This window comes from Diceros bicornis, chromosome 13, assembly GCF_020826845.1.
Source record: "Diceros bicornis minor isolate mBicDic1 chromosome 13, mDicBic1.mat.cur, whole genome shotgun sequence".
In the NCBI taxonomy this organism is placed as follows: domain Eukaryota; kingdom Metazoa; phylum Chordata; class Mammalia; order Perissodactyla; family Rhinocerotidae; genus Diceros; species Diceros bicornis.
The window spans coordinates 47,336,950-47,364,076 of record NC_080752.1 but is presented as its reverse complement, the minus strand read 5'-3'; the positions used below and the strand labels follow the sequence as shown (position 1 = coordinate 47,364,076).

The 27,127-nt window shown below is 51.0% G+C and overlaps 1 protein-coding gene across 1 annotated transcript in view; it reads left to right on the top strand.

The window, feature by feature from the left end:
* Positions 1-15,625: 15,625 nt before the first annotated feature.
* The window catches only part of SYNC (syncoilin, intermediate filament protein), a 14,531-nt gene continuing 3,029 nt past the window's right edge, over positions 15,626-27,127 (top strand). The window contains exons 1-2 of the mRNA XM_058553584.1: positions 15,626-15,747; positions 19,992-21,174. Of these exons, the coding sequence (XP_058409567.1) occupies positions 15,695-15,747; positions 19,992-21,174 (1,236 nt within the window). The 5' untranslated portion in view covers positions 15,626-15,694. The remainder of the gene's footprint in view (positions 15,748-19,991; positions 21,175-27,127) is intronic.

The window sequence follows — 27,127 nt, the reverse complement described above, 5'->3', positions numbered from 1 at the left end:
TCAGTCACAGGACCTGCCGAGTGGGAGGCGAGGAAGTGGAGGTGGTTGGCTGGTAAGAGAAGGAGAGAACAGGGAAGGAAGGGAGCACCCTGTGAGTATGTGGGCCTAGGGAGGCGGGGCAAACAGGTTTAGACTGGCCTGGAAATACTGAGGATAGCAGCGCAAGCAGGTGGGAGGAGGAGGAGGGGGTGAGTATTTGAGCATTTTAGGGTGAGTCAGCGACTGGACTCAAGGACACCCTCTTCCTCAAAGAATCTCTGCCTTGAGAGCCCCGATATCATCCTCCTCTTCTGTCCCATCCCCATCTTGCAGGCCAAGCCATGCTATCCTCATTCCTCCTTTCCTCCCCTCCCCCACTGGTCCCCTGAGGATGTTCAGGACCAGCTACCCCCCTCCACTCTGCTGTCTCACCCTCCCTGGCCCTGCCTGGTGAGGCAGGCAGGGAGGAGTTTCCAGGCAGGAAAAGGCTGAGTCACTCGGCCACACATCTGGTCTCAGATCTTGATACCCAGCTGGAAGGGGCAGGAAGGAAGAGAGCTCCTCCCCCACTAGCTTTCCTGGCCAGTGCTCACATTGCTGGCTGTGTGTGGCAGGCTGGGAGAGGAGAGCCCCTGTCATACCAACAATCAGCCTTTGCTGGGCTGCTTCACCCACTCTAGCCAGGGTCCTTTGCTTCCGTGATTGCCTTTTCATGCTCAGAGCAGCCCTGAAAAGTAGGGTTTGTCACCTCCCTTTCACAGGTGAGGAAGCTCAGAGAGACAAAGTGGCTTGGGCAAGGTCACACAGATTTGGAGAGCTGGTCCATTGGTGTCCCCATCCCATGCTCTAGGCACACAGGAGGGGGTGGTGTTTAGAAACAATGGACAAAGGGGCAGAGGGGCTCAGGCATACCAGTGGGTGGTGACTGCAAAAGTTGGGTGGGGAGAGCATGGTGGCCTATGCTCCTGCCAAAATGGCCGCTTCCCAAAGTCCCAGTGGCGGGAAGACCCTCCTTCCTTCCCCACCCCCTGCTCTGCCCCTGCTGTTGTTGGCTCAGCTCTGAGCCATCCCTGCCTCATTCCTCAGCATCATCTTTCATCCTCTCCTCACCCCACCATGCTGAGAGGAATAGCAGGGGCCTTGGCAGGAGGTGTCCTGCCCTCCTGCACTCTGCCAGGGCACAGTGTTCCCATTGTCTGGAGCAGACAGAGGTGTCCAGGTCCTGGGGAGGGCGGGGGGTTCATGCCAGGCCTCTGCTCTCTCCCCGAGCTGCTCAGCAGCCTTCTCTGGGGCCCGGGCTGTTTTTTCACACACCATCCAGAGTAACATTGGGCAAGTCCCTTTCTTCTTCCTATATGGGGCATCCCACATATCTTATACAGAACAGCATGCAAATCGGCATTCTTCCATAGACCCAGACCATCCCTGAATTAACTTTTGATTGATTTAATGGTATTTAATGTGGCTAGAGTCACAGCTGTGCCACTTGCTATGTGATCTTGGGGCAAATTTCTGGATTTCCCTAAGTCTTGGTTTCTTCCTCTGTAAAATGGGTATAGCAATAATAACACGTCCCTCCCCAAGTGGTTGTCAGGGTTGATTTAGATAATGCCTAAAGCAGGTACCACATAGTGTTTTTTTGTTTTTTTGTTTTTTTTTTAAAAAGAGCTAGTATTGGGCCAGCCCCTTGGCTTAGCGGTTAAGTGCACGTGCTCCGCTGCTGGTGGCCTGGGTTCGGATCCCGGGTGCGCACCAACGCACCGCTTCTCTGGCCATGCTGAGGCCGCGTCCCACATACAGCAACTAAAAGGATGTACGGCTATGACATACAACTATCTACTGGGGCTTTGGGGGAAAAAATAAATAAATAAATAAAAGTTTAAAAAAAAAGCTAGTATTATTGAGGGATTTCGTATTACAAAATGAATTCATGCTCGAAGAGAATCTGGGAAATGCAGAACAGCACAATGTCATCAATAAAAGTCACCTGTAATTCCACCCAGAAGGACCTTTTGTGATGATTTTCTTACAGAGTAGAATTGCCCTCCCTCACCCTCCAGGGGAATGACCATGTGCTTCCAGGCTGGGCAGATAGTGTTGGCGGTAGATATAATCTGCATTTTCTGCACTCTCTCTGGGCCTCAGTTTCCCTGTCTGGAAAGGAAAAGGTTGAACTAATCAGGGAAGACAGATTTAATGTCACATGCTAACTGCTGCCTCAGTGAAGTGGCTCTGGGCTCAGAGTGCCATGATCAACTAGTCATGTCTGCCATGGATGCAGAAAGGGGTGGTGGTGGTATGTGTATCCTGTGTAGCCACTGTGTAGAGTCTAAGAAATCCCTAAGAACCACTTCAGGTTTCAACCTTCTAAGAACGTGTTCTCCTTCTCATTCTACTCCTTGTTCTAGATCATGGCTTCCTCTGTGGAATGGGGAGGGAATCCTTGCCTCTTCTCCCACCTCAAGCCTGTCCTCAGCATAATTCTGGGGTCTAGTACCCAAAACAGCTCCTATTTAACATTCTGCATTGTGGTACCTTCTCTGCAGAGCCCAACTAAGGCTCTCCTCCAGTCAGGCTCCAAACAGGGGAGCTGGGGAGGGAGGATGGTTTGAGTGTTCTCCTCACTAGAAAGGAACTATGCAAATAGCATGCATACTAGCAGCCATTCCTCACCAGCCCAGGCTTGGATATTTGAATATTAAATGATCCTATGCAAATGGATGCAAATTAGCAATTCTCTCATTAGCAGCCCCTGCAGTTCTTTGGGCAGTAGGGCCTCTGCCCAGCCTGAGTGGATGGGCCCAGGGTCAAGACAGCCCACCCTGCAGGTGAGAAAGGGCAGTGCCTGAAGCACTCAACTGAAAGATTTAAAACTGGATAGGGCCAACCCAGGATGCCATATAACTTTCTGGAAGCTGCCTCCAGCCTACAGGACTCCAGAGGTGAGAGGAAACTCCCAGCAAATAAGAAAACTTGGGAAAGGCTCCCTTGCTCTCCATGGCCCCAGGCCAGACCTCCATCTCATTGGCTTCCAGGGACTCAATCCCAGCCCTGGCTCCCTAGCCCCTAAGGCCTCACTGTTTGTTGCTCAGGACTGTTTGGTGTTGCCTGCCTGAGCCCCCATCCCTGCACTGAGCCCCCATCCCCTCACTGAGCCCCCATCCCCACACTGAGCCCCCACTCCCTCACTGAGCCCCCATCCACACACTGAGCCCCCATCCCCTCACTGAGCCCCACCCCATCACTGAGCCCCCATCCCCTCACTGAGCCCCCACCCCCTCACTGAGCCCCCATCCCCTCACTGAGCCCCCATCCCCTCACTTAACCCCCACCCCCTCACTGAGCCCCCACCCCTTCACTGAGCCCCCACCCCCTCACTGAGCCCCCACCCTCCTCACTGAGCCCCCATCCCCCTCACTGAGCCCCACCCACTCACTGAGCCCCCATCCCCTCACTGAGCCCCACCCCATCACTGAGCCCCCATCCCCTCACTGAGCCCCCACCCCCTCACTGAGCCCCCATCCCCTCACTGAGCCCCCATCCCCTCACTTAACCCCCACCCCCTCACTGAGCCCCCATCCTCCTCACTGAGCCCCCATCCCCTCATTGAGCCCCCATCCCCCTCACTGAGGCCCCATCCCCCTCACTGAGGCCCCATCCCCCTCACTGAGCCCCCATCCCCCTTACTGAGCCCCCATCCCCTCACTTAACCCCCATCCCCTCACTGAGCCCCCATCCCCACACTGAGCCCCTATCCCCCTTACTGAGCCCCCACCCCCTCACTGAGCCCCCATCCCCCTCACTGAGCCCCCATCCCCCTCACTGAGGCCCCATCCCCCTCACTGAGCCCCCATCTTCCTCACTGAGGCCCCCATCCCCCTCACTGAGCCCCCATCCCCCTCACTGAACCCCCATCCCCCTCACTGAGCCCCACACCCTCACTGACTCTTTATCTTCCTAATCAAGCCTTGTTGGTAAACCTCCAGTTGAAACTGCAGCCCTGAGACCAGTGTTGTGTGCACCCAGCCTCTGGCCATAGCCATACCAGCGACATCCTTGTCTATATCATGGCCCACTGCCACAGATCCTGAGATGGAGGAGCTAGAGGCAAGGGGATCAATAATAGCCTGGAAGGAGAGCCCAGCTAAGGGCCTTCTGGATCAGCTTCCGCAGTGGCTCTGGGCCTGCTCTGCCAGCGGAACGGATGCTGCGATGGTGCCACAGGCAGAGAGGCAGCTCACCCTCTGGCTAAGACTCAAGCCAGGAGCTGGAACACAAGAGCAGGCATTGGTCTCACCCTGATCCCCTGAACAAGAGCTGCACTGTGCACACCCCTCCCATCCCCCCACCCTGCCCCTCAGGCCAGGACAGGGTCAGGCAGGGCCACCCATGGAGGCCGGAAACAGAAGGACACCCAGGCAGCGAGGGAGCAAAGGAGAGAGGCTTTGAGATATAAAGTCAGACCTGCAGGCAAAGAGAGGCTGTGTGCTCACACCCCTGAGTCTGGAAGGGCAGGGGTGGCCACCAGGTGTTCCAGGCGTCTCCAGGACACAAAGAAGCAGACCCATGTGAGGGAGACCCAAGCCCACAGGCATAGAAGCAGGAAGGTTCGAGGTGATGGTGATCCTGGAGTGCCCTGGACAAGGACACAGGAATCACAGGCCCCACTGCACAGCCACAGCCTTCAACAGAGCCCCAAGGCTCCTTGGCTGACTTCACTCACTTGTCCATCAACAGAGTCGCTGCAGCTCAACTCTGCCAGCCCTGTGTTGGCACTAGCAACAGAGAGATGAAAAGGCACTGTCCTTGACTTCATGGACACAGCTGAAATCCAGGTCTGGATTCAAGGGAGTTGTTGATGCTCTAAGTGCCTGCCTTGCCCACAGTCCTTTCTAAGGTTTTCTTTCATTTTTTTTTTTTTTTGTGAGGAAGATCAGCCCTGAGTTAACATCCATGCTAATCCTCCTCTTTTTGCTGAGGAAGACTGGCTCTGAGCTAACATCTATTGCCAATCCTCCTCCTTTTTTTTTCCCCCAAAGCCCTAGTAGACAGTTGTATGTCATAGTTGCACAACTATGTTGCCGTATGTAGTTGCACCGGAGAAGCGGTGCGGCGGTGCGCGCCCGGGATCCAAACCCGGGCCGCCGGTAGCGGAGCGTGCGCACTTAACCGCTAAGCCATGGGGCTGGCCCTCTAAGGTTTTCTTAAGTCACCATACTCTGAACAAAGTGTCCCAACTGCCCTGCCACTAACTGGACCAGAGGTGGGCCTGGCCCTCACTCAGCTGGCCAGTGGCCCATGAAGCGGTCTGGCTGGAAACTGCTCTCCAGGAATCAGATTCACTGCACCAAGTAGATCCTCTCCCGGGGAATAAGGGAGCAACCCAGAGAAAGCTGTGAGCAGGATCATGAGGCCGCAGGAGCCAAGCCCAGGAAGAACAGACGTGAAGATCCAGAGTGACCGAGCCTTGGTGACCACCAACACATCAGACCAAGCATCTCGGGCGCCTGCAGCCATGGCAGACATCAGGTCGGTGGAGCTGTTCTGCTTCCTGAACGCCCACGGAGATGCCACCGTGAGACCTGGAGGAGGGGGCACCTTCTCTGTCTTCCTTACATCCCTACGTAGCCTCACAACAAGCCCTGTCTCCGGAAGCACTTGGGTGAGTGTTTCTCTGGTCCTCCTCATCCAAAAGAGCCAAACGAACACTGCCTTTCACAGCCCTGCCTCTCTGGCCTCCTCTCAGCAAAGCCAGCCTTGGGATCCAAGAGAACCACATATGGTAGGAAGAGCGCTGGACTTGAAGTCCAAAGATGAGATTCAAGTCCTGTTTTTGCCAGGTATCTGCCTCTCAGAGCCTGTTTCCTCATCAGAAACATGAGAGGAAAGCCTGTTGCCCCAGAAGCTGTTGGGAGAATGAAATGCAAAGCAGGTGAGAAGAGCTGTTCCAGCCTCCCCCAGGGGCCCACCCTTCACACTCCCTCTGGCCCCTTGTCCCATTTTCATTGCTTCCATCCCTATTCCAGAAGGGCATCCAGGACTTCCATCAGTCTGGGACCCTCACTCTAACCAGATTCCCTCAGGCTGGGTTAGGGGCTCTAGACACCTCTCCCAGAGCCTAGGGTTGTGATCTCAAAGAGGATCCTCCAGGGGACAGAGGGTAATGGAATGGTGGAATTTCAACCTCTTGTGACCAGCCAGTGCGGAGGCTGCTCAAGCCTGGGCCCACTTAGTCATGTTTTCCCCCAACCCTGTGCCTCAGTCCAGGGGAGGGGGCCCGGGACAGGGAGCCAGACTCCCGTTAGAACAGGAAGTCCAGCCAGGCTGTTGGGGCTCACATGAGACTGCGTCACCTTGGGTCTGAGTGTGATGCCGCAAGGGAACTGTCTCGAGCCACCTTTCCTCATTTCTACTCATGTCTCGTCATCTGTCTGCCTCTCTCTCAGCGACTAGCAGGACTGACTCCTCCACCCCAGCCTGGCCCCTAAAAGCATGAGCTCTGGAGCCAGAGAGACCTGGGTTCAAATCCCGTCTCAGCTACTTTCTGATTGTGACCCTGAGCAAGCTGCCTCACCTCTCTGAGCAAGAATGAAGCAAATGAAATGACAACATGGGAGGGGCCAAGCAAGTGGCTGGTGGGGGCGTCCCCTAATGTCAGTTCCCTTTCTCCTTCCCAGGTCCAGAGCCCTGAGCTGGGGCCGCTGATGAGGCTGGAGGAGGCCAGGGATCCTACCCTGAGCTTAAACACACGTGTCCACTGTGTGACCTGCAGCAGGTCACAGTGCTTTGAGCCTCATGTTTTCATTTGTCAAATGGAGGTACAATAGAACATGCTTAACTAATGTTAGGTCCCCTTCTCTGATCACAGAAGGCTGCCTGGAGGAAGGGACTGAGACCCCCTTTGGGTGGGAAGAGGGCAAACTGGCAAGAGAGGGACTGTCCTTGAAGGCAGGAGGCTGGGGGTGGGGGGCAGGGATGGCAGGGAGGTGAGTCACCAGGAAGGGAGGGGGCACAGGGGCTGGGCTATTCTGAAGGGTGGGGCAGGCTTTATGCCTGTCAGTCAGAGGTCAGTTGGAGAGGGGCTGCTGGACGTGGACTCACACAGGCTCAGACCTATTCTGAGAGGACTCTGCTGGCAACACACAGAGTCACACACACACTTGTCCACGTGGTCACACAAAGGCACTCTTGAAACACAGACACATTCACATACTCCTGTACACTCAAGGACATTCACATAGTCACCCACAGACACAAAGATACACTCAGAGACATTCACAAACTCATCCACCCAAAGGCACACATGCAGATATATTCATATGAGCTCCTGTATACGACATCCACACAGACAAAAGGGCAAATACACACTTGTACACTCAAGTACGTTCACACAGACACCATAGGAACACACTCAGACACAATCATACTCACTCTTGCACACCAGGGACAGCCACAGACACAAAGGCACACATAAAGATGTGCTCAGAGACATTCACGCATTCTTGCACACTTGAGTACATTCTCATAGTCAAAGGCACACACCTATTTTGTACACTCCTGTATACTCTGGAACACTCAGACGTTCAGTCAGATTTACTCACACACACAGCCTCCCTCACCCCCCCTGCAGCCCCAGCGCCCCCCCCACCCCCCCTTCCAGCTAACTAGGCTCAGCGCTCTCCCCCCAACCACTTCCCACCGTCCTCTGGGGCCTCTGGGGCCTCCCTCTGGAGCTGGGGGAGGGGACAGGGCGGGGCTCCCCCTGCTGATGTGGCAACTCTGCTCACCTGCAGCCCTGCCGGCCGCACCCTCCACAGAGAAAGGCATAAAGGAGCAGGAATCCTAAGTGCTGCCCTCACCAGGTCTCTCTGCCCTTGTTCCTCAGATGAAGAAGGTGAGGCCCAGAGAGGGGTCAGATGGTGAATGGGACTTGAACCTAGGAGCTGAGTGAGGAGGGGATGCTTGTGCTGGGAACGGGGAAAACTGGGTTCCAGGCCCAGGCCCGCCTCCTGCCTGCCCTGGCTGGCCGCCTGTGGAACCTGCTCCTCCTCACTGTTCCCCGCCTCCCTAAACAGGCCCTCTCATCCTCTGGTAGTCCTTGTCTCCTAGCCAGCGCCACAGGCCTGAGCCAGAAACCTGGGCATATGAGATACACACACACACACACCCGCAGTCACTGCAACTTGTGGAATCTATCTCCCCAATGTTTCCTAACCCTGGACGGAAGGCAGCCTCTGCAGCGGGAAGCCCAGCTCTGCCACTTCCCAGCTATGTGACTTAGGGCAAGTCACTGCTTTTCTCTGAGCCCCAGTTTCCTAATCTATAAGTGGGGTGATGATCACACCTACCTTCCAGAATTGGATTGGTGAGAGAATTAAAGAACATAACAGAGGCGGAGTGGTGCAGAGCCACGCCCCCGGGCTCCGGATGGGTTTGGTGAGTGAATCGAAGACACGTGAATGAGTTGTCAGGACAAATGGAGTTGGGCCAGGCCACCCCTTGCTGAAGCCTCTCTGATCCTGCCACCTCCTAAGGGACCCTGCAGGACCAGCCTCTCACAGAGTGGCTTCCAAAGTCCTGGCAGCCTAGCCCAGCCCAGCCCAGGCTGTACCATGGTGCGAGGAGGGCCTGGTTGGTGGGCAGGTGGCAAGGGTGGAGAGGGGTCAGCAGGACACAGCCATGCCCTTGGGAGCCACCCATCTGACAGGGAAGATCCAGCTCAGTTCTGCTCCTGTAGCACCCAGCTTAATCAGACCCGTTCTGTCCTTGGAGCCCCAAGACTACTTAGTGGGGGAGATACAGCCCTGTCCCAAGGGCTCCGAATCCGATGTGGGAGACAGCCTAACCCCAGGGCTCCCAAGCTTGTAGAGAAAACACTCCCTGGGTCAGGCCCCCAAACTACTTGGGGAGACCTAACAATTCCTCTAGGATTCCCAGTCTGATGGGGGTGATTCACCCTCTCCTAGGGGCTACCAGGCTGGTAAAGGAGACTTTATTATTATTAAGGTAACACTGGTTTATAATATTATATAAATTTCAGGTGTACATCATTATATTTTGACTTCTGTATCGACTGCATTTGTTCTCCACCAAAAGTCTAGTTGCCACCCATCACCGTACACGTGTACCCCTTTACCCCTTTTGCCCTCCCCCCAAGGAAACACAACTCTTGTTCTCAGGAACCCCAAGTCACAGAAGAAGAGAGTGAATACATACCTCGGACACAAAGGTACCCAGACACAGAGAGGCAGAAACGAGCACAGGTGAATTCAGCTTTGTGCCTGTGCCTCTTGCATGTGACTGTGACTCTGTGCATGCATGTGACTCTGTGTGCGTTGCCTCTGAGTGTGTGCCTCTGAGCTGAGGCTGAGAAGGCTCACTGAGCGGACCCAGCTGGGTCTAGTCCCTCCTCCACTGGACGTGCATTTATTGAGCCTTAACTTTGTTCCAGACACTAGGCTTGGCCCTCAGATACTATGGAGCCCTCCATAGGTGCAGTTTCTGCTCTGGGGGTATCACGATGTAAAGGCCATAGATGAAGCACTAAATAAGCAATCCCCTAGGTTGTGTCCTATTTAGAGGAAGCACAGGGGGCTGCAGGAACGTAGTGGAGGGGGACTTCCTGGAAGAAGTGGCATTTAAGCTGTGCCCTGAGTGGCAGGCTTTAGGGCAGGGGGAAAGGGCGTTCCAAGTAGAGGGAACAGCATGTGCAAAGGCTGTGGACCTGGAGAGAGAGAGCCCAGGAAGGGTTTTCTGGAGGAGGTAACTGGATGAGGTCTTGGAAGAGGTAGGTAGGCAAGAAGAGGGGGCATAGCTTCAGGTGTGTGTGGGGGGTGGGTAGTGGGAATAGCCAGAGGAAGTTTGCTGGCCTGAACCTGTACCTGGAAGGACCGTGTCCAGAGGAGCCTAAGGGTCTGAGGGTGAACGGGCAACTCCAGAGAGGAGAGGAGACGCTGCTGGGTGGTGGGTTTAGGGGGTGAGCTCCCGGATTGGCCTCCAGGCTGTGCTAGGAGAGAGAGACCCAAGGAGACCCTGGGGAGCCAGGGAAAGGCCTCCAGTGGATCTTCAGCTATAAAGGGAGTTTAAAAATAGCTCCCTCACGGGGTAGAGGTGAGAATGACAATAAATGCACTTCTCCAAGCTGCTCTCCGATGAGCTCTCCAGGAGCTCATTTACTCCTCTCAAGAATTATATTATTATGTTTCCCATTTTAAAGCTGATGAGGCAGGCTCAGAGCGGCCCAAGGTACAGAGCGGAGCGTGCGAGTGAGCGGTCTGGGCTGGGACCCGGTCTGAGACTAAGCCTGGCGCCTTCCCTTGAGTCCCACAGACTCCCAGCACGCGAATACGCCTCTTAAATCGGTAACAGCTGGTTACCGGTGGATCTGGTGCTGTTACTATTATTATATTTATTATTAATTATCACTGCGATCCGAAAACATCCTTGATTCAGCTCAGGCTCTGACTTCCCTGCAGCCCGCGCCCCCCCGGTCGCGGAAAACTCCAGGCCCAGGCGGCCCCGCGCGGCCGCGGTGGGAACAACCACCCCCGGGGCGCGGGGCGGGGGTGGGGGGTGGGGGGGGGGGGTCGGCGTGGTGGCGCCCCCTAGAGGCACCGCTCGGCATTGCCGCGAGAGTCCGACCGCGGAGCGCCGAGCGCTCTGCACTGGGGTCAGCAGTGCAGGCCCATGGGCCCCAGACAGCGGTCCCAGCGGACAGGGAGGAAAGAGGAAATTAAAAGAATACCATTTATCAAGCGACTCTTGTATACCAGGCAAGGTGCTGGGCATTTCCTCCACATTTTCTCGTTAACGCCCTCCTAACCTCATTTCCCGGAAGTGGAAGCTGGGGTTCAGAGAGGTTAAGTAAATTGCCCAGGGATGCAGAACTGGATTTGAACCCAAGTGTGCGGCCATGCCTGGGCCCCTCCCGGGTAAGTCTGAGGAGGAAAAGGCAACCGGACTCTCACTGGACTAGAAGATGAGCCTCTGGAGGTCAGGGATAATGACAACAATGATGATAAAAAATAATTCAGTCACTGGTAGAAGCAGTACACTGAACTGGAGCATACAGGCCTTGTGTGATAGGGCTGTCATTCTGAGCACTCACTGCAACCATGCAGATCAAATGCTTAGCTTAGCACCTGGCGTGTAGTAGATGCTCAAGAAAATAACTAATATATTTACTCATTCAGCCACTATTTACTGAAAACCTAGGAGCTAAGGATACAGATACTATTTTGCTTTAATGACTTCCTAGTGTCTGTGTTCCTAAGATCTAGCACATTGTCTGGCTTAATAAATGTTGAAATAAATGAATGAACAAATAAAGGAACAAATGAATGAATGAATGAGGGGACATACTGTACTCAGTCAGTCCCTAGTTGCAGTTTCAAGGAGAGTAAGAGAGAGAAAAAGGAGTTTTAGAAATAATGGTTACTATTTCTTGGGCACTTACAATGCATCAGGTACTCGACTACATGCTTTCTGTGTTGTCAGTGCATCCTCACAGCAAACCTGTGAGGTAACAGAAGAAAACAATCTCTGAGGCAGAGTGACTTTCCTGAGGTTGCATGATGAGTGAGCGCAGAGGCAGGTTTTAGGTTCGGGCCTGACGCCACCAGAGCTTGGATTTGTCCCCTGGCTCCCCTGAAGCAGTGGGCGGGAGGGCCCTGCTCGGCGTCTCTCACCATCCTCCTGCCCCCTCTAGATGGTTTGCTGGAGCTCTTGGCACACAGAAACAGCAGAATGGCCTCCACCTGCACCAGTAATAATGGGGAACATGCTCCTCTCCGCTTTCGAGCAAGTTCACTTCCACTCGCTCCTGTGCTGACCCTCACATTTGATTACTCTTCACAAGAATCCTGTGAAGAGAATATTCATTGCCTATTTCACAGGCAGGGAACTGAGGTTCAGGGAGGCTGGCTTCCCAAGGGCATGTAGGGCACGCTCTGGGGTAGAGACTGCTGCCAAGGCCGCACACCCCCCTGCTGCCCTCTGGTGCCTTCACTTCCAAGCTCACCTCTCTGCCAGTCGTCCCCCCATTCCTGTTCACCTAGGGTGGAATTTGGATCAGTTCACATCTTTTCTGATTCTGGTTTTGCGTGGTGATTTAGAAAGAGGTTCTCGGGGCCGGCCCAGTGGCGCAAGTGGTTAAGTGTGCACGCTGCGGTGGCCCGGGGTTTGCTGGTTCCGATCCCGGGCACGCACCGACGCACCGCTTGTCAAGCCATGCTGTGGTGGAGTCCCATATAAAGTGGAGGAAGATGGGCACGGATGTTAGCCCAGGGCCAATCTTCCTCAGCAAAAAGAGGAGGATTGGCAGATGTTAGCTCAGGGTCAATCATCCTCACAAAAAAATTAAAAAGTTAAACATTTAAAAAAAGAAAAAAAGAAAGAGGTTCTCCCCAAATTCTCTGCCAAGGGCTCATCTTCCCTGGGTTTAGTTCTTACCTTAGGGGTCTCAGCAGAAAACAGGGGAACACTCAAAGTGTTTGCCAGAAGAGGGTTTAACGAAGGGACTGCCACACAGAGGTGTGGGCAGGAATGGTGAAGCACCCTGGGGTTCCCAACCGTGGGACGGAGTCACTACGCCCAGGCCTGAAGGGGCAAAGGGACGGAGCCTTGTTAACGAACCTGGTGAGGGCTGTACCCAGGGGTGCAGGCCACTCAACAGAACTGTGACTTTCAGCGGAGGTGCCAAAATCACGGAGGAGGGGGTATTATAAATATCCTCATCTTATTCTCTTCCTTCCCTCTATCTCCTGCCAATGTCTCCTATGGCCAAACTCCACCTGAAACCATAGGCAAGGGGGCCCAGGTGAGACTGCCTGCAGGAGTCAGCCCCAAGACACAGGGCAGGGCGGATAAGCAGGGACAACAGAGGTCAGGCAGAGTAGCTAGCCCAGGGGTTTCACTTCTCTTCCTGGACTCAGCTTTGTGGAGGGGCTGAGAGACTGAATGGGCTGCATTTGTCTTTCAAAGCAGTCTGCCTGACGCCGGAACACCCTTTCTCGTCCTTCCAGGCCCAGGTTGCTTTGTCTACAAGGCTGTCCTAGAGTTAATCTCTCCCACCCCTGGCTTCCCTGAGTCTCAGTGCCCGTCCCATCACTCTGCTCAGTGATCTGGTATTATTCTCTGCATGGGTTCGTCTCCCCAGGAGACAGTCCGGCATCTTCTACCCTGTGAGCTCTTTGCAGGCAGGGGGCTGGGCCAAGTAAAGGTGTTTGCTCTGACATAGGGCCTGGCACAAAGCGAGTGCCAATGTTTGTCAAGTGAACTGAGTCCTGTGGCCTCACTTACCTAACTCTGCCCTGGTACACACAATCTGGGCACATGTGTATGTCTGTTTCCCTGAGCACACTAGGGCTCCTTGGTGGGGAGTGCCCAGGCCTGGCACACAGCAGGCATCAAATGTTGCCTGAATGGGCTTAGGGAGGAACTTCCTTCTTCCCTTCATTCGTTCAACAATTTTTTGGAGATCCTACTGTGTGCCACGTCCTGTGCTGGGCCCTGAGGACACAGCAGTGAACAAGATACACAAAGTCCGTGCCCTCATGGGGCTTCCATTCTCGTGGGGGAAGCGGAGAAAGAAGGAATTGAAAAGATTATTATTGCAGATTGTAATAAGTGTTGTACAGAAAATAAACAAGGTGATGGGATAAACAGTAAATGGGTGGACATTTATGTGGGGCGTGGGGGACACATCAGGGTGGGCCTTTCTGAGGAGATGACATGTAAGCTGAGACCTGAAGAAGGATAGAAACTGGGATATGAAGAGCTGGGAAGGGTGTTCTAGGCAGAGGGAATAGCAAAAACAAAGGCGTGCAGGTGGAGGAGTTTCTGGGACCCTGAGGGATTCAGTGTTTCAGCCTAAAGAAGGGCTTAGGAAGAGGTTAGGAGGGGTTAAGGAATTCAGTCTTGGGAAATGCCTAGGCCCAGTTTCTGGGCTAGGGGGTTGGAAGGAAAGGGATGACCCTTCTTAATGCCACCCATGTTGCCTGTTGCCTAGTGCCGACAGCAAACAGTGCTGCTGGCCGGCCTTACCCTTGCTCCCTCAGCTCCCCTCTGACTGGCAGCAGCTGTCAAATGACCAGCAGCTGAGGCTTTGCCAACCTCCTCCCCTGGAATATTTCAGGAGTAAGTCAGAAAACGACCAGCAGCCTCCAAAACTCGACTTTTTCTCGTTCATACCTTACAAGGATGTATTTGGCTGCCCTGGGTGTTAATCTCCCACCCCCTTGCTTTAGACAGAGAGACATAAATATACAGCCACAGGCGGCGCGCTCAGATACATGGATTAATGAACCCTTACTCAGGCCCCACTTCCACACAGAGGACACATCACACATCTTCTTGTGAGCACCCACCCCTCTCACACACATTAGCCCCCAGTCACTCAGGCACACACACACAGGACCATGCACACACCCCACAAACACATCACAACAGACCACTACACACACAGACACTCCACAACTGGCACGACCACTACACACTTAATCACTCCCTCCAGGATTATACCATCACACATCCACGTGCCCACGCACAGACATGTACCCCACAACCATCACAGTCACACATGGGCACACAGTCCCACAATCCCCCTCCACACACCACACACAACCATGTGGTGTTCATACAGCCAGCAGTGGGCCCATTGGTACAACACACAGCCCAGACACGTTCAACACAGCGCACCATTACCCCACCCCATACTCGGCATCTCCGATTAAACACATCCAGCCCCTCGCTTGTTATAGTGCACAACATTCTTCTGCGATTGAGTCAAAGACCTCCCCGGACGGAGGGGCTCAGTGGAAAAAAGGCATCAGAAGGGGGAATGCTCGAGGCCCGGGTCTGGAAAGCGGGCTTTTCGCTTGGGGAGAAAGACCTCAATGTTGAAGTTTGACTCTGACACGGATGAGCTAAGGACTTGGGGGAGGGGCGTGCCCTGGAGCGGACAGAAGCAGGGCTGGGTGGGGTGACAGGTGGAGCACGAGGAGAGACCCCAGGAAACCTCGCAGCGTGGGGGCGGAAAGCGGAGTTAAATATGGACTCAACCATACGTGCTTAAACCCCTCCCACGCAGCCCTCCCACCGCCCTTCCCCAAACCCGGCCACAGGCTCCCAGGCTCCCGACTGTCCCCAAAGGCACGGGGTGTGGCCGTTACCCTTCCTCCCTAGTCCTTCACGACAGCTGCGGGGCACAGCGCTGGGGCGCGGGCCCGCTCCTCCCCCTGCGCGGCTGGGGATCCAAACTCGGGCGGGCCGGCGGGGGGTGCTGGTCCCTCTCAGTCCCCCATCCCCCAACCCTGCCCCCTTCCCCGGCCGGCTGGCGGGGCAGGGGAACTGCTCTCCTGGGACTGCAGAGCCACCCTCCTCCTCTGCCCCCCCCCAACTGGGACCCTTGGAAGGGAAGGGTGGAGAGAAAGAAGGTTCGGCAAGATCTCGCGGCTGGCCGGTTTTGGAGACGCGGATAAGTCACCCCCTACCCCCACCCCACCCCAGGCTGGTCCCGGGAGGGGCGGCCTCTCCCCGCCCCCGGCCGCGCGGCCCGCTCCCTCCTCCCGCGGGCTGGAGCCCCGGCCAAGTGGGCGCGCCCGGCCCAGGGCGGCCGGGATCCGGTGTCGGCTGCAGCTGGCAGTGCGGCGGGCGCGGAGCGGGCGGCCGGCGGGCGCTATTAATAACGCGGCGGCCGAGCCGGGGTCGCGCAGCCATGGCCAGCCCGGAGCCCCGGCGCGGCGGGGACGGCGCCGCCCAGGCCGCGAGGTAGGACCGTCCAGGGCCCGCGTCGCCGTCCCTGTGGGGAAGGGGCGCTGGACGAATTCCCTACCCCCACCCACGAGCACCTTTCGCTTCGCTGGGGGATAGTGGTCCAGCCGGGGTGGGGCACGGGGCGGAGCCACCCGGCCACGGGCGAGAGGGGAGAGCTGGCCCGGGGTCCTTGGAAACCTCCGTTTGTCTGTGGCTTTTTATAAAATCTCTTCACCCTCCCGCAGGCTGTGTGAGAATTAACCCTTTCAGACTAGTGGGCATCAACCGTCAAATGCCATTTGGCCCATAGTGGCCAAAGATGCTACTTATTTTCTTTCATTCCTCACCCCGAATTCAACTGGAGATGGAGGCCTCCAGTGCTGAATTCGCCGTGTAGAAGATAACTTGGTGCAAGGTTGGGCGTCTTCCAGCTTCGAGTTAAGAATCTGTTCCGGCAGGCAGCTTGTTGTCTCCTATCTGGGGCCTGGGATAGGGGTTGGGAAGGAGGGTCTACTGTCCCAGACCAGCAGAAGGGCCTTGGCTGGCCAGGGGCCCTTGACGGGAGGCCCTCTTCCATCCATCCCCACTGTCAGCTTACCACTGGTTAGGGGGAAAGGACCTGTGGCTGAGGGATTTGGGGGAGTAGGGAGTATTTGTGCCCCAGGTCAGACTGTAGCCCTGGACTTCTCAATGTACCAAGAGATGGAGGTGCAAATACACACACCCCGACACCCCTTCACTGTCACACACGGCACAACGCTGAGCATAGTTTTACACATAGACTCACCTGTACTGCCATACCCACATGCAGGTACACACAGTCAGACACACACCAGCTCAGGCCTGCACAGCATCACACACACTCCCAGCCACAGCCCTAATGGGCAGAGCTGCTGGAGTCCTCTGGGGACAGAGACAAGGTGGCAGAGGCAGGCTGCCTGGGGCCTAAGGAAGCCTGAGGTCAGGGGCCCCAGCTGGGCTGGCTCCCTTGCCCCTAGACCTCCCATAATCTACTTTTTCTGCAGCTCCTTAGAGAGAGGCAGCCATGTGAGGGCAGCATCTAGCAGAGGCCTGGCACTGTGGGTGGGGTGACTGAGGAGACATGGTGTGTGCTAACAGCATTGTTTCGAAGCCAGGAGGCCTGTGTGCTACTTCCAGCTTTGTCACTCGACCTTGGGGGCAAGTTTTCTCCTTGGATCTATTGGTTTCTGCCTGCCTTCCTGCCTGCCTTCTACAGAGCCCCACCTTGGAGAGAGAGAGAAAGAGAACTATACTTGTGCTTAGGAAACTGACTATCAGGGAGACAGACACATGTACTTCTAGAATACAAAGCGATAAGTGCAAAGATGAGCTGCATACAAAGTGCGATGAGAACTCAAGAATAGGGGTTGTCTGGGAAACACTTCCCAGAGAGGTGGAGTTTGAGGGGGTTTGAAGGATGAATAGAAATTTGTTAGATAAATAGATATAAATATATTTTGAACGCTGTGTGCCTAGCTCTATTATGTGCTGTAGTTGCACCTCTTTTAGACCTTACGCTTACCCTAAGAGGACAGTGGAATCAGTCGTGGAATCTCAAGTGAGTTCTTGACTCTGCTTTGGTTTCCTCATCTATAAAATGAGGATAATAGATGAACATTATATAAATGAGTATTCATGTAAAATGCATAGAATACTGCCTTGAACACAATTACGTCATTCCCGAGTGGAGGACTCAGCACGAGCATGATGTGAGAGGCGTCCGCTGGGCAAGCAGGGACTCTGCTGAGGATCGGGGTGGGTCTGGCTGGCTGAGCAGGTACATCCTTCCTGGCGCTAGAACTCTACCTTTCCAGGTAGTGCAGGACTGTTCTCTAGTCAGGTGGTGTACAATGAGCTGTATTTTCTCAGCTGGATCTTGTAGACATTCTGGGCTACGAGTAGGAGGTGTAAAAAGTTAACGCTTGTTCCAAATTGTCAAACGTTGGGTGGGCTGCAGGGAGTAATGTGAGATGAGGCTGAAAAGGTATGTTGGCCCCACATCTTTTTCTTTTTTTTATTTTTTTGTGAGGAGATCAGCCCTGTGCTAACATCTGCCAATCCTCCTCGTTTTTTTGCTAAGGAAGACTGGCCCTGGGCTAACATCCGTGCCCATCTTCCTCCACTTTATATGGGATGCCACCACAGCATGGCCTAGCCAAGCGGTGCGTCGGTGCGCGCCCAGGATCCGAACCGGTGAACCCTGGGCTGCCACAGCAGAGCGCATGCACTTAACCGCTTGTGCCACCGGGCCGGCCCCTGGGGCCACATCTTTAAGGGCCTTGAATCTATGCTCAGCAGTTGGCTATCTCTGGGTGGAGTGGGGCGACATGGTTTGCTTTATGTTGTACCAGCTGTGGCACTATAGGGAAGAAACTGGGATGAGAAGCGAGAAGGCCCGTTAGAAGGCTGGTACAAAAGTGCAGGTGAGAGTAATGACTTGGACTAGGGCCCTCGCTCTGGAATGAAGAGGCGGATGGGGACTAGAGACTTTCTGAGATAGAAAAGTCAGTTCTCAGTGAGCTGGCTATATAAGGAGGAAAAGAGCTGTTTAAAGATTTCTTGGTGTATGGTGTATCATCAACCTGGTGTATGGTCATGCGTTTCTCTGAGCTGGAAAACACAGGTGCAGCAAGCTTGGGGAGGATATTTTGGGGGCAGTTGAGTTTGAGGTGCCAAGAAACATCAGACGAGGATATCTAAAAAACACTTCCTCTCTGGTAAAGTGATGTGAATGGACTAGGTGACTGCTGAGGTTGTCTTCAAGCTTTAAGTTTTGGTGCTCGTGCTAGGTTGAGTGAGGCCAGTGATGTCTGGGGCCTGGTGAAGCCACACTTTTGTGGTTTCCCAAGGGCCACCATGAGACACAGAAAGGGAAGCCAGGGATTCCTGGGGGGTTAGGGACAAGGGCAGAGTACACAATGATTTAGAATAATCTTTAGGAACTTAGAGTTAAGATATAGAGCTTAAAACCTGGACACAAGTAGGCCTTTTCAAGACAGATAAATCAAATTCTTTGATACGTGGGGCTTTTCATTGATACTTTATATTAAAAAAAAAATAAAGCTTCTTGAAAGCTAAACTCAAATTGAGTCTGTTGTATAACTGGTGCACACTATCTGAGTTTCCTTGAGCAAGTTACTTAATCTCTTTTAACCTCAGTTTCCTGATATCAAAAATGGGATAGTGGATGTAACTACCTCATAGAATTGTTATGAGGATTAAATGAGTTGATATATGTAAAGCATTTAGAACAGGGCCTGGCACATATGAAGAACTTTATGAATGTAATTTATTATTATTATTTCCATGTCATTTTATATTTTCAAAGAACTACTGAGACATCTAAGGTAGGTAAGATGCATTTGAAACAGGAAAGACCAAAGCCACTTGAGGGGCAAAAAAGCAGAATATTCCTTAAGAGGAACTGATTAAGCTAGCAGGCAACAGGCAGCTGGTTAAGGGGCTCATCTGTTAGAATCACAGAATCTCAATTCAAGAGCCTTTGACAGGCTAGAAGGATGGTCAGATTCTAAAAAGATGAATTAAGTTTTACAGGAACAAGAGGTGTGGCTTAAAAACACTTGGTGTGAAAAAGTCTTAAGGATTTTTGTCAAACTCAGCATTTGTCAAGCATATGAGGGCGCTGCCTTATATGCTAAGGGAACCTTGGCTGCATCAATAAGAGTATAGTGTCCAGAGAGTCACTGCTCAGAACACACCTGGGTACTGCTTTCCATACCCATCCCCAAGGGACAGTGACAATTTGGAGCCTGGTCAGGAAGAAGTGACCCAAATGAGGAGGCCACTTGGCATGCATGGAAAAATTGAAAGAAAAGTTACTTCTCTTTAAGTGTTTAAAGAACTTACATGGAAAAGAAGTTAGATTTGTCTGATTCTAGAAAGAAGAATCAAGTCCAGGTAAAAATTGCAGGGAAGGTTTTACCTCAACACTAGAGTTTTCTTATGACAGTGGAACCAATAGTGGTGGCTCAGGTGTGAGTTTCCTGTCCTTGAAGGTATGTAAGCCGAGACTAGACATTGACATTATGGATGGGGATGTTGTCAGGGGATCTAAGCAATGAGCTGTATGGGGATAGATTGATGGAGGGACGGGCGCAGACAAGTGCCCTCTGAGATGCAAGAAGCTGATGTAATCTAGGCCTGTGGCCTAATGGCTCCAGTCACGAACCATCCTGGGATTGTGGCTGCCCTCTCACTTGAAGTCATTTCTCTTGCAGGAAAACAAGACCAGAGGCCAAGTCTCCTCTTCAAGACGAGGAGAACTCTGAATCCCTGGATGAGGCGGGGACCTTGAACCCAGAGGTTACTCTATCTTTGGAGGGGACTTTGAGTTTAGAGGACATTCTGTACCTAGGGGACATAGACGACTTTGAGACACTGTATATGGAAGCGACTGAGCAGCCTGAGGAGACACTGTATATCGAGGAGACCAGGCAGCCAGAAGAGGCACTGTACGTGGAAGAGCCTGTGAAGTGGGAGGAGACACTGGATGTGGAGGACACTGTGAAGCCAGATGAGATACAGTTTGTAGAAGAGCCCGTGAAGCCAGAAAAGACCGTAAATCCAGAGCAGATTGTTTATGGGGGAGAGATGGTTACAAGCGAAGAGAAACCTAACCCTGAGGAGAGCCTGAGAGCCGGGCCTACTCCCAGCACAGAGGTGAGCCCGAGCATGGAGGACCTGGAATTGCTAGAGGGGCGTTTCCAGCAATGTATCCAAGCTGTGGCCCAGCTGGAAGAGGAGAGGGATCAGCTCATCCATGAGCTTGTGTTGCTCCGGGAACCCGCCCTACAGGAGGTGCAACAAGTCCATCAGGACATCCTGGCTGCCTACAAACTGCATGCCCAAGCGGAGCTGGAGAGGGATGCGCTAAGAGAGGAGATCCGGCTGGTTAAGCAGAAGCTGTTCAAGGTGATGAAAGAATGTGTGGCCTACCAATACCAGCTGGAGAGCCGCCGGCAGGATGTGGCCCACTTTGCCGATTTCCGGGAAGTGCTGACTAAACGGGTAGCCCAACTCTCGGAGGAACTGGCCCAGCTCCGGGATGCCTATCAGAAGCAGAAGGAGCAGTTACGGCAGCAACTAGAAGCACCTCCAAGCCAGAGGGATGGGCACTTCCTCCAGGAGAGCCGGCGGCTCTCTGCCCGGTTTGAGAACCTCATGGCAGAGAGTCGCCAGGGCCTAGAGGAGGAGTATGAGCCTCAGCTGCTGCGGCTCCTAGAGAGGAAAGAAGCTGCTGCCAAAGCTCTGCAGAAAACGCAGGCCGAGATCCAGGAGATGAAGGAGGCTCTGAGACCCCTACAAGCAGAGGCCCGGCAGCTCCACCTGCAAAACAAGAACCTGGAGGACCAGATCACACTTGTGAGGCAAAAACGGGACGAGGAGGTGCAGCAGTACAGGGTAGGCCCACTGGGCAGGAAAGGAAGTGCAGTCACTTAGCCTGGGGCAGGAAAGGGTGACCGGGTCAGATGTCTTTTGGGCTAAAGGATAGTATCATGGGTAGGAAGAACAACTTCTTCTTTGGGGCCATTCACTCACTTTTTCACTCCATTCTTCATTTCATTCATTCAGGCCTGTGCTAGGGGCTGAAAATTATCTGCACTTACTTTACATAGCACTTTTACAGCAATTCTCTCTTTTGATCCACTCATTAATCCTCCAAGTCAAATATTATCATTTTTGTATAGATGAGGAAACTGAGGCTCAGTGAGCTCGAGTAATTTGAACTCTGGTCTGACCAACTCCAAATATTTCAAGGCTCTTTCCATGGCACAATTTTCCAATTCTAAGTGAATCACACTTTATATACAGGAGGGAATGAGGCAAGGTAGAATGAATTCTTTCTCTACCCTCCCTCCATATTCATCCTCAAGTCCCACCTATCTGATCTCTGCCTTGAAGCTTTCCAGTCTTAAAACCGGGGTGAAACCTATAAATCTCTATTGCTCCTTTTCCTTTTTTGTGCATTTGTCATCATTTCACTTGTATTCAAGTTATTTCTGATTAAGTGTGAGCCAGTTCTAAGCCCTTCATAGAACAAAGTGGGATATAAATACTAAGTGAATAAACAATTATGTCTGTCTCTCCCACAGAGCTTTCAGAAGGTAGGGAGTATGTTTTACTTATCTCTGCCACTCAGGCTCAGAGTACACATCAGTTAAGTGCTGACTTACGTGCTGCTGGGCACTATGAGGAGACTACAACATGGCGCCTTTCCGAGCAGTAGTTTTGTCTTTTGAAACACACATTCCTTTGGATAAACTTAAAAACCCTATGCCTCCCAGAAATTCTGATATATTTCTAAGAGAATGTCTTCTGTTGAAAATGGCTGCATTCACTTCACTCAAGATTTTGTCAAGCTTTCTGTAGCCTGTATTATGAAAACGGTGGTTTTTTTTGGGTCACAATATTCAGTGTTTTCAAATTATGCATATGTGTTCCACCCTCACCCACCCAACCCCCCTCCACTGCTGTTTTATTGGTTCAAAATCTAGTGAAAGGGCACTTATTTTTTCTTTCTGCATAAATACTATCTTTAACAGCTTATACTCACACAGACATTACATTAATAATTGTAACCCAGGGTAGTTAAGTAACATGTTATTTAAGAGAGGTACAGGAAAGACTGCTATGGACAATGAGATTATTTTTAGCCATGGGTTAAATTAGAGAATCCTTCATGGAAGAAATATAATAAAAGCCACATACATAATTTTAAATTTTCTAATAGCCACATAAAAAAGTAAAGATAAATAGCCATAACTAATATTTTATTTAACCCAGTATATCCAAAATATAATTAGTAACTTGGCTGCATGTGAAAGGTGAAAAACTGAAAGGCAAGTTGAACTGTAAAAGTAGGTTGGGGCAGATCACATTGGACTTTGAAATCCACTAGGGAGTCTGGACTTTATGCAGTGTCAGTTGCATCATTAAAGGTACTTAATCAAGAGAGTAACATGATTCTCTCTCTACTTTTAAAAAAAGTGCTGGTTGGGCCGGCCCCGTGGCTTAGCGGTTAAGTGCTGGTGCTCCGCTACTGGCAGCCCGGGTTCGGATCCCGGGTACGCACCGACACACCGCTTGTCCGGCCATGCTGAGGCCGCGTCCCACATACAGCAACTAGAAGGATGTGCAACTATGACATACAACTATCTACTGGGGCTTTGGGGAAAAAAAGGAGGAGGATTGGCAATAGATGTTAGCGCAGAGCCGGTCTTCCTCAGCAAAAAGAGGAGGATTAGCATGGATTTCAGCTCAGGGCTGATCTTCCTCACACACACACACACACACAAAAAATAAATAAAAGAAGTGCTGGTGGCAGTGTGCAAAATGGGCTAGAGACCCAGAGGCAACGGAGACTAATTAGGAAGCTACTGTAAGTAAGAGGAAACAATACTGTGGGAATAAAAGGAAGGGGGAGGCTGCAAGAACAAATGCAGAATAAACTTGGTGACAATGAATGGGGCAGAGAGGTGAGAAGTCAGAGGATGCTGAGATTTCAGGGAAGGCTAACTAGGATGGTGGTCCCATTAAGTAGGGAATTCTCTGGATTGGTTTTCTGACAGTATTAGAGTTGTAGGATTTTTCTCCCCAGTGATTTTCATCACTGTACTGGATTTGTTTCCGATTTGATGATCTGTGCAGCCTTCCAAAGATCATTCTACGAAAACACTCTTAAAGAGTGTCTCCTATCATTATACCATAGTAAAAGTATGAATTAAGGTCTGAAGGAGCTAATTCTTCTTTCTGAAATGGCTTCCTAAACTGTGTTTGCCAAAGGTCATTTATGGCATGATTACTTTTCAAGGGTACACTTCCCTCTTAAAATCGTAAACTTCGCCTTTCATCGTCACCTATTCATTCAACAAATATTTTCTAAGTGCCTACTTACTATGTGCCAGGCAGTGAGCTACGTGCCAAGAGAGATGAGAAATGGGGCGGGGGTGGGGGGGAGTTCCTGCCCTCAGTTTACAGCCCAGGAAGGATACCAGATAAAATGAACATATTTCATAAAATCTAAGACACGTGATTTTAAGATGCATCCTGATCTGAGATGTTAAAATGTGAAATTCTTAGAATCAATGAAATAACATGCTTCAATGTGATAAACACTGTAATAGTTGTAGGAATAAGGCATTGTACTGATGAAGCAGGTTTATCTATCTGTGCCAGGGGCAACAATGGGGAAATTTCCTAAGAGGATCAACAATAGCTAGTGTGTACCTGAAGTTCTTTACCTGTAATTCATTTAATCCTTACCTATAAGATAGGTACGAACTACTGTCATCATTTGAAAAATGAGCAAACAGAGATAAGACAGAGACATGAAGTCATTTTCCAGGGTTATACGGCTAGGAAGTGATGGAAGGATACAACCCTGCGCAACCTAGCTGAAGTCCACACTCAACCACTACAAGGTGTTTGAGCTGGGCCTTGAAGAATGAATTCATTGGGTAGACAAGGGAAAGGCATTCGAAGCAGGAGGAATGACATACAAAAGAATGAAACACACAAAGACATGTTATGGGAAGTGAGCAGCTTAGTGTGGCTGGATCATAAGGAATGTGAGAAGTAGAGTGATGAGGCTGGAGAAGTGGATTGGGACCACAACATCAAGAGCTTTATGTATTTTAGCTCAGTGGTTTTCAAAAAAAAAGGTTTTCTGCAAAGCCACAGATCCTTTTCCCAAAACAGAACTTCATGTGAAATGCCAATATATAAAACAGGTAAGAGTGGAGCTAGTTTCTGATTAAAGAGTGGCAAAGGCACTCCAATTTGGCCTCCTCCTGGGGTTTCGTGGGAAAAAGTTTGAAGACCACTGAAGAGCCTATATATATGAAGGCAACAAAGCAGTTAAGAATATGAGCTCTAAGCCAATGGCAAATCCTGGTCTACCACTTCCTAGCTAGGAAACTTTGGACAAATTACTTAACCTCTGTGGCTCAGCTCCCTTACACGTAAAATGGAATTAATAATGATACACATCGTAGGGCTGCTGCAAGGAATGACTAGAGTATTTGTAAAATACCTGCAATGGTGCCTGGCACATAGGTTTGTACTCTTGAAAGTGGCAGTGTGGAGGGTGGATTGAAAGAGCCTGGAAAGACTACCTAGACCTTATGAGTGAGAATGTGAGGTAAAATGGGTAGGATTTGGTGACTGGTTGCAGTGGGTGGGGGGAGGAATTTGCTGAGAATGATCTCAAAGTTTTTAGCTTGAAATTGGCAGATTGAGAATGCTTAATATGCTTACTATGTGCATGTTTCACATCAACAAGCCTTATGTGTAGGGTGCTGGACACACTAAGAACCAGGAACCTACAATGAGATTGGGAGTTGGACGTAAAAAAGATAAACAGCAATATAATAAAGCAGATGCTGTCTAGATGACAGAAGAGGCAGGAGCAGAGGCACAGAGATCTGTGGGTTGGTCAGGCTGGAGCAGTGCTGTCCAAAAGTACAAGGCAAGCCAGAGATTTTAAAATTTCTAGTAGCCACATTAACAAAAACTTAATAGGTGAAATTAATACATTTTTCTAACCAAGCATATAAATAATATTTCAACATGTAATTAATATCAAAATTTGAGGTATTTTACATTCTCTTTTTTGTGCCAAGTGTTAAAAATCTACTGTGTATCTTACACTTACAGCACATCTCAATTTGGACTAGCCGTATTTCAAGTATTCAATAGTGACATGTGGTTAGTGGCTTCCATATTGGACAGTGTGGGCGACAGGAAAATATTCATAAGAACAGTAATGGAGGTGAGTTAGAGGTAGGGGTCAAACTAGAGGGAGTCTGAATGCCAGACTAAAGAAAGTAGAAAGCCTTTGAAAGACTGAGATAATAACAGTTTTTAGAAAGTTAATCTAGTGGTGCTACATAGGATTAAGACTGGAGATGGTTCCTAATGCCAGTCACTGTAGCAATACTTCCTTCATTCTGTGACACTGCTCCTCTGTCAGAGCACTAATGGTGCAGACTGCCTTCCCAAGCGTGTACTTTTGTGCTTCACCAAAAGAACAGGTTTGCTAGATAGTGAGGATTGGGAAATTGGGGCAGAAGTAGGCAGATGCTTCCCTTCAGATGACACGCTCTTAGATGGTAAGGCTGCATCTCTGTGTGGTGCCAAAGCATGGCTAGGCACTAAAAAAAGGCCTTTTGACAGTGTTGATGAAAGCTGAGTTTCAGCCAGAGCATCAAACATTGCAGACTGAAGTGCCACAGGTATATCAAGGATGACTCAGAGAACAAATTATTTAGATCCTTCTAATAACAGCATGTACCCAAACTGGATTCCTATCTTCTTATTCTTCAAAATCTGAGGTGAAGTCATCACCCCTTTAAAATATGCTTTCCAACTTCAACCCTCCCTTCCCTTCTCAACTCCCTCCTGCTTCCTAGGGATCCATGCCAGCTGCAACTAAGCCAGAGACTATTTGCTGACATCTTCCTTACCTCATTCCTCAGGCATTCATCCTAGGCAGAGACAATTTACAGAATGCATCCTGCCTGGATCTGGCAGAATGGGAAATGGACAGTTATCTGAAGGCTCCTGAGGGCCTGCAGGGCATAGTATCTTCATCTTTCAACTTAGCACTTTTGATCAAATTAAGTCTTTTTAAGTAATGAGTTAAAGATACAGGAAATTAACAACCAATAGCCAACATCCTCACTAATAAACCATCTATTTGCATATGATGTTACAGTAAGTACTAAGTAGAGATATCTCTAACTTCAAGGAGCTTCAAATACAAAACTATATTTACCGTTTTTCCTGTAAACTAACTCAAATATCTTCTAAATATGGACTTCTGGTAGTTGAACAACTCTCCTAGAATTCTAGTCAATATTTAATAGGGGCCGGCCAGGTGGCGCAAGCAGTGGGGTGCGTGCTCTGCTGTGGCAGCCCGGGGTTCACCGGTTCGGATCCTGGGCACGCACCGATGCATCGCTTGTTGGGCCGTGCTGTGGCGGCGTCCCATATAAAGTGGAGGAAGATGGGCACGGATGTTAGCCCAGGGACAGTCTTCCTCAGCAAAAAACGAGGAGGATTGGCAGATGTTAGCTCAGGGCCGATCTTCCTCACACACACACAAAAAAATATTAAGAATAATTGCTTACACAAAGACTTGGTTTCTTTCAACTTAAATTGTTTAAGTTGTAGGATATTATAAAAACTCTACTTATTATCTTAATGGAAATAAACTTGCATACAGAGCCAGAGGTCTATAAAATTCTCAGTTCACTGACTAGAGGATCAAAATCTTCCCCAACACTTCTTAAAATTGTGAAATTAAAAAATCCCTCTGAGTACCTGTCCACCCTTTGCAGGATTCTATTAAGAA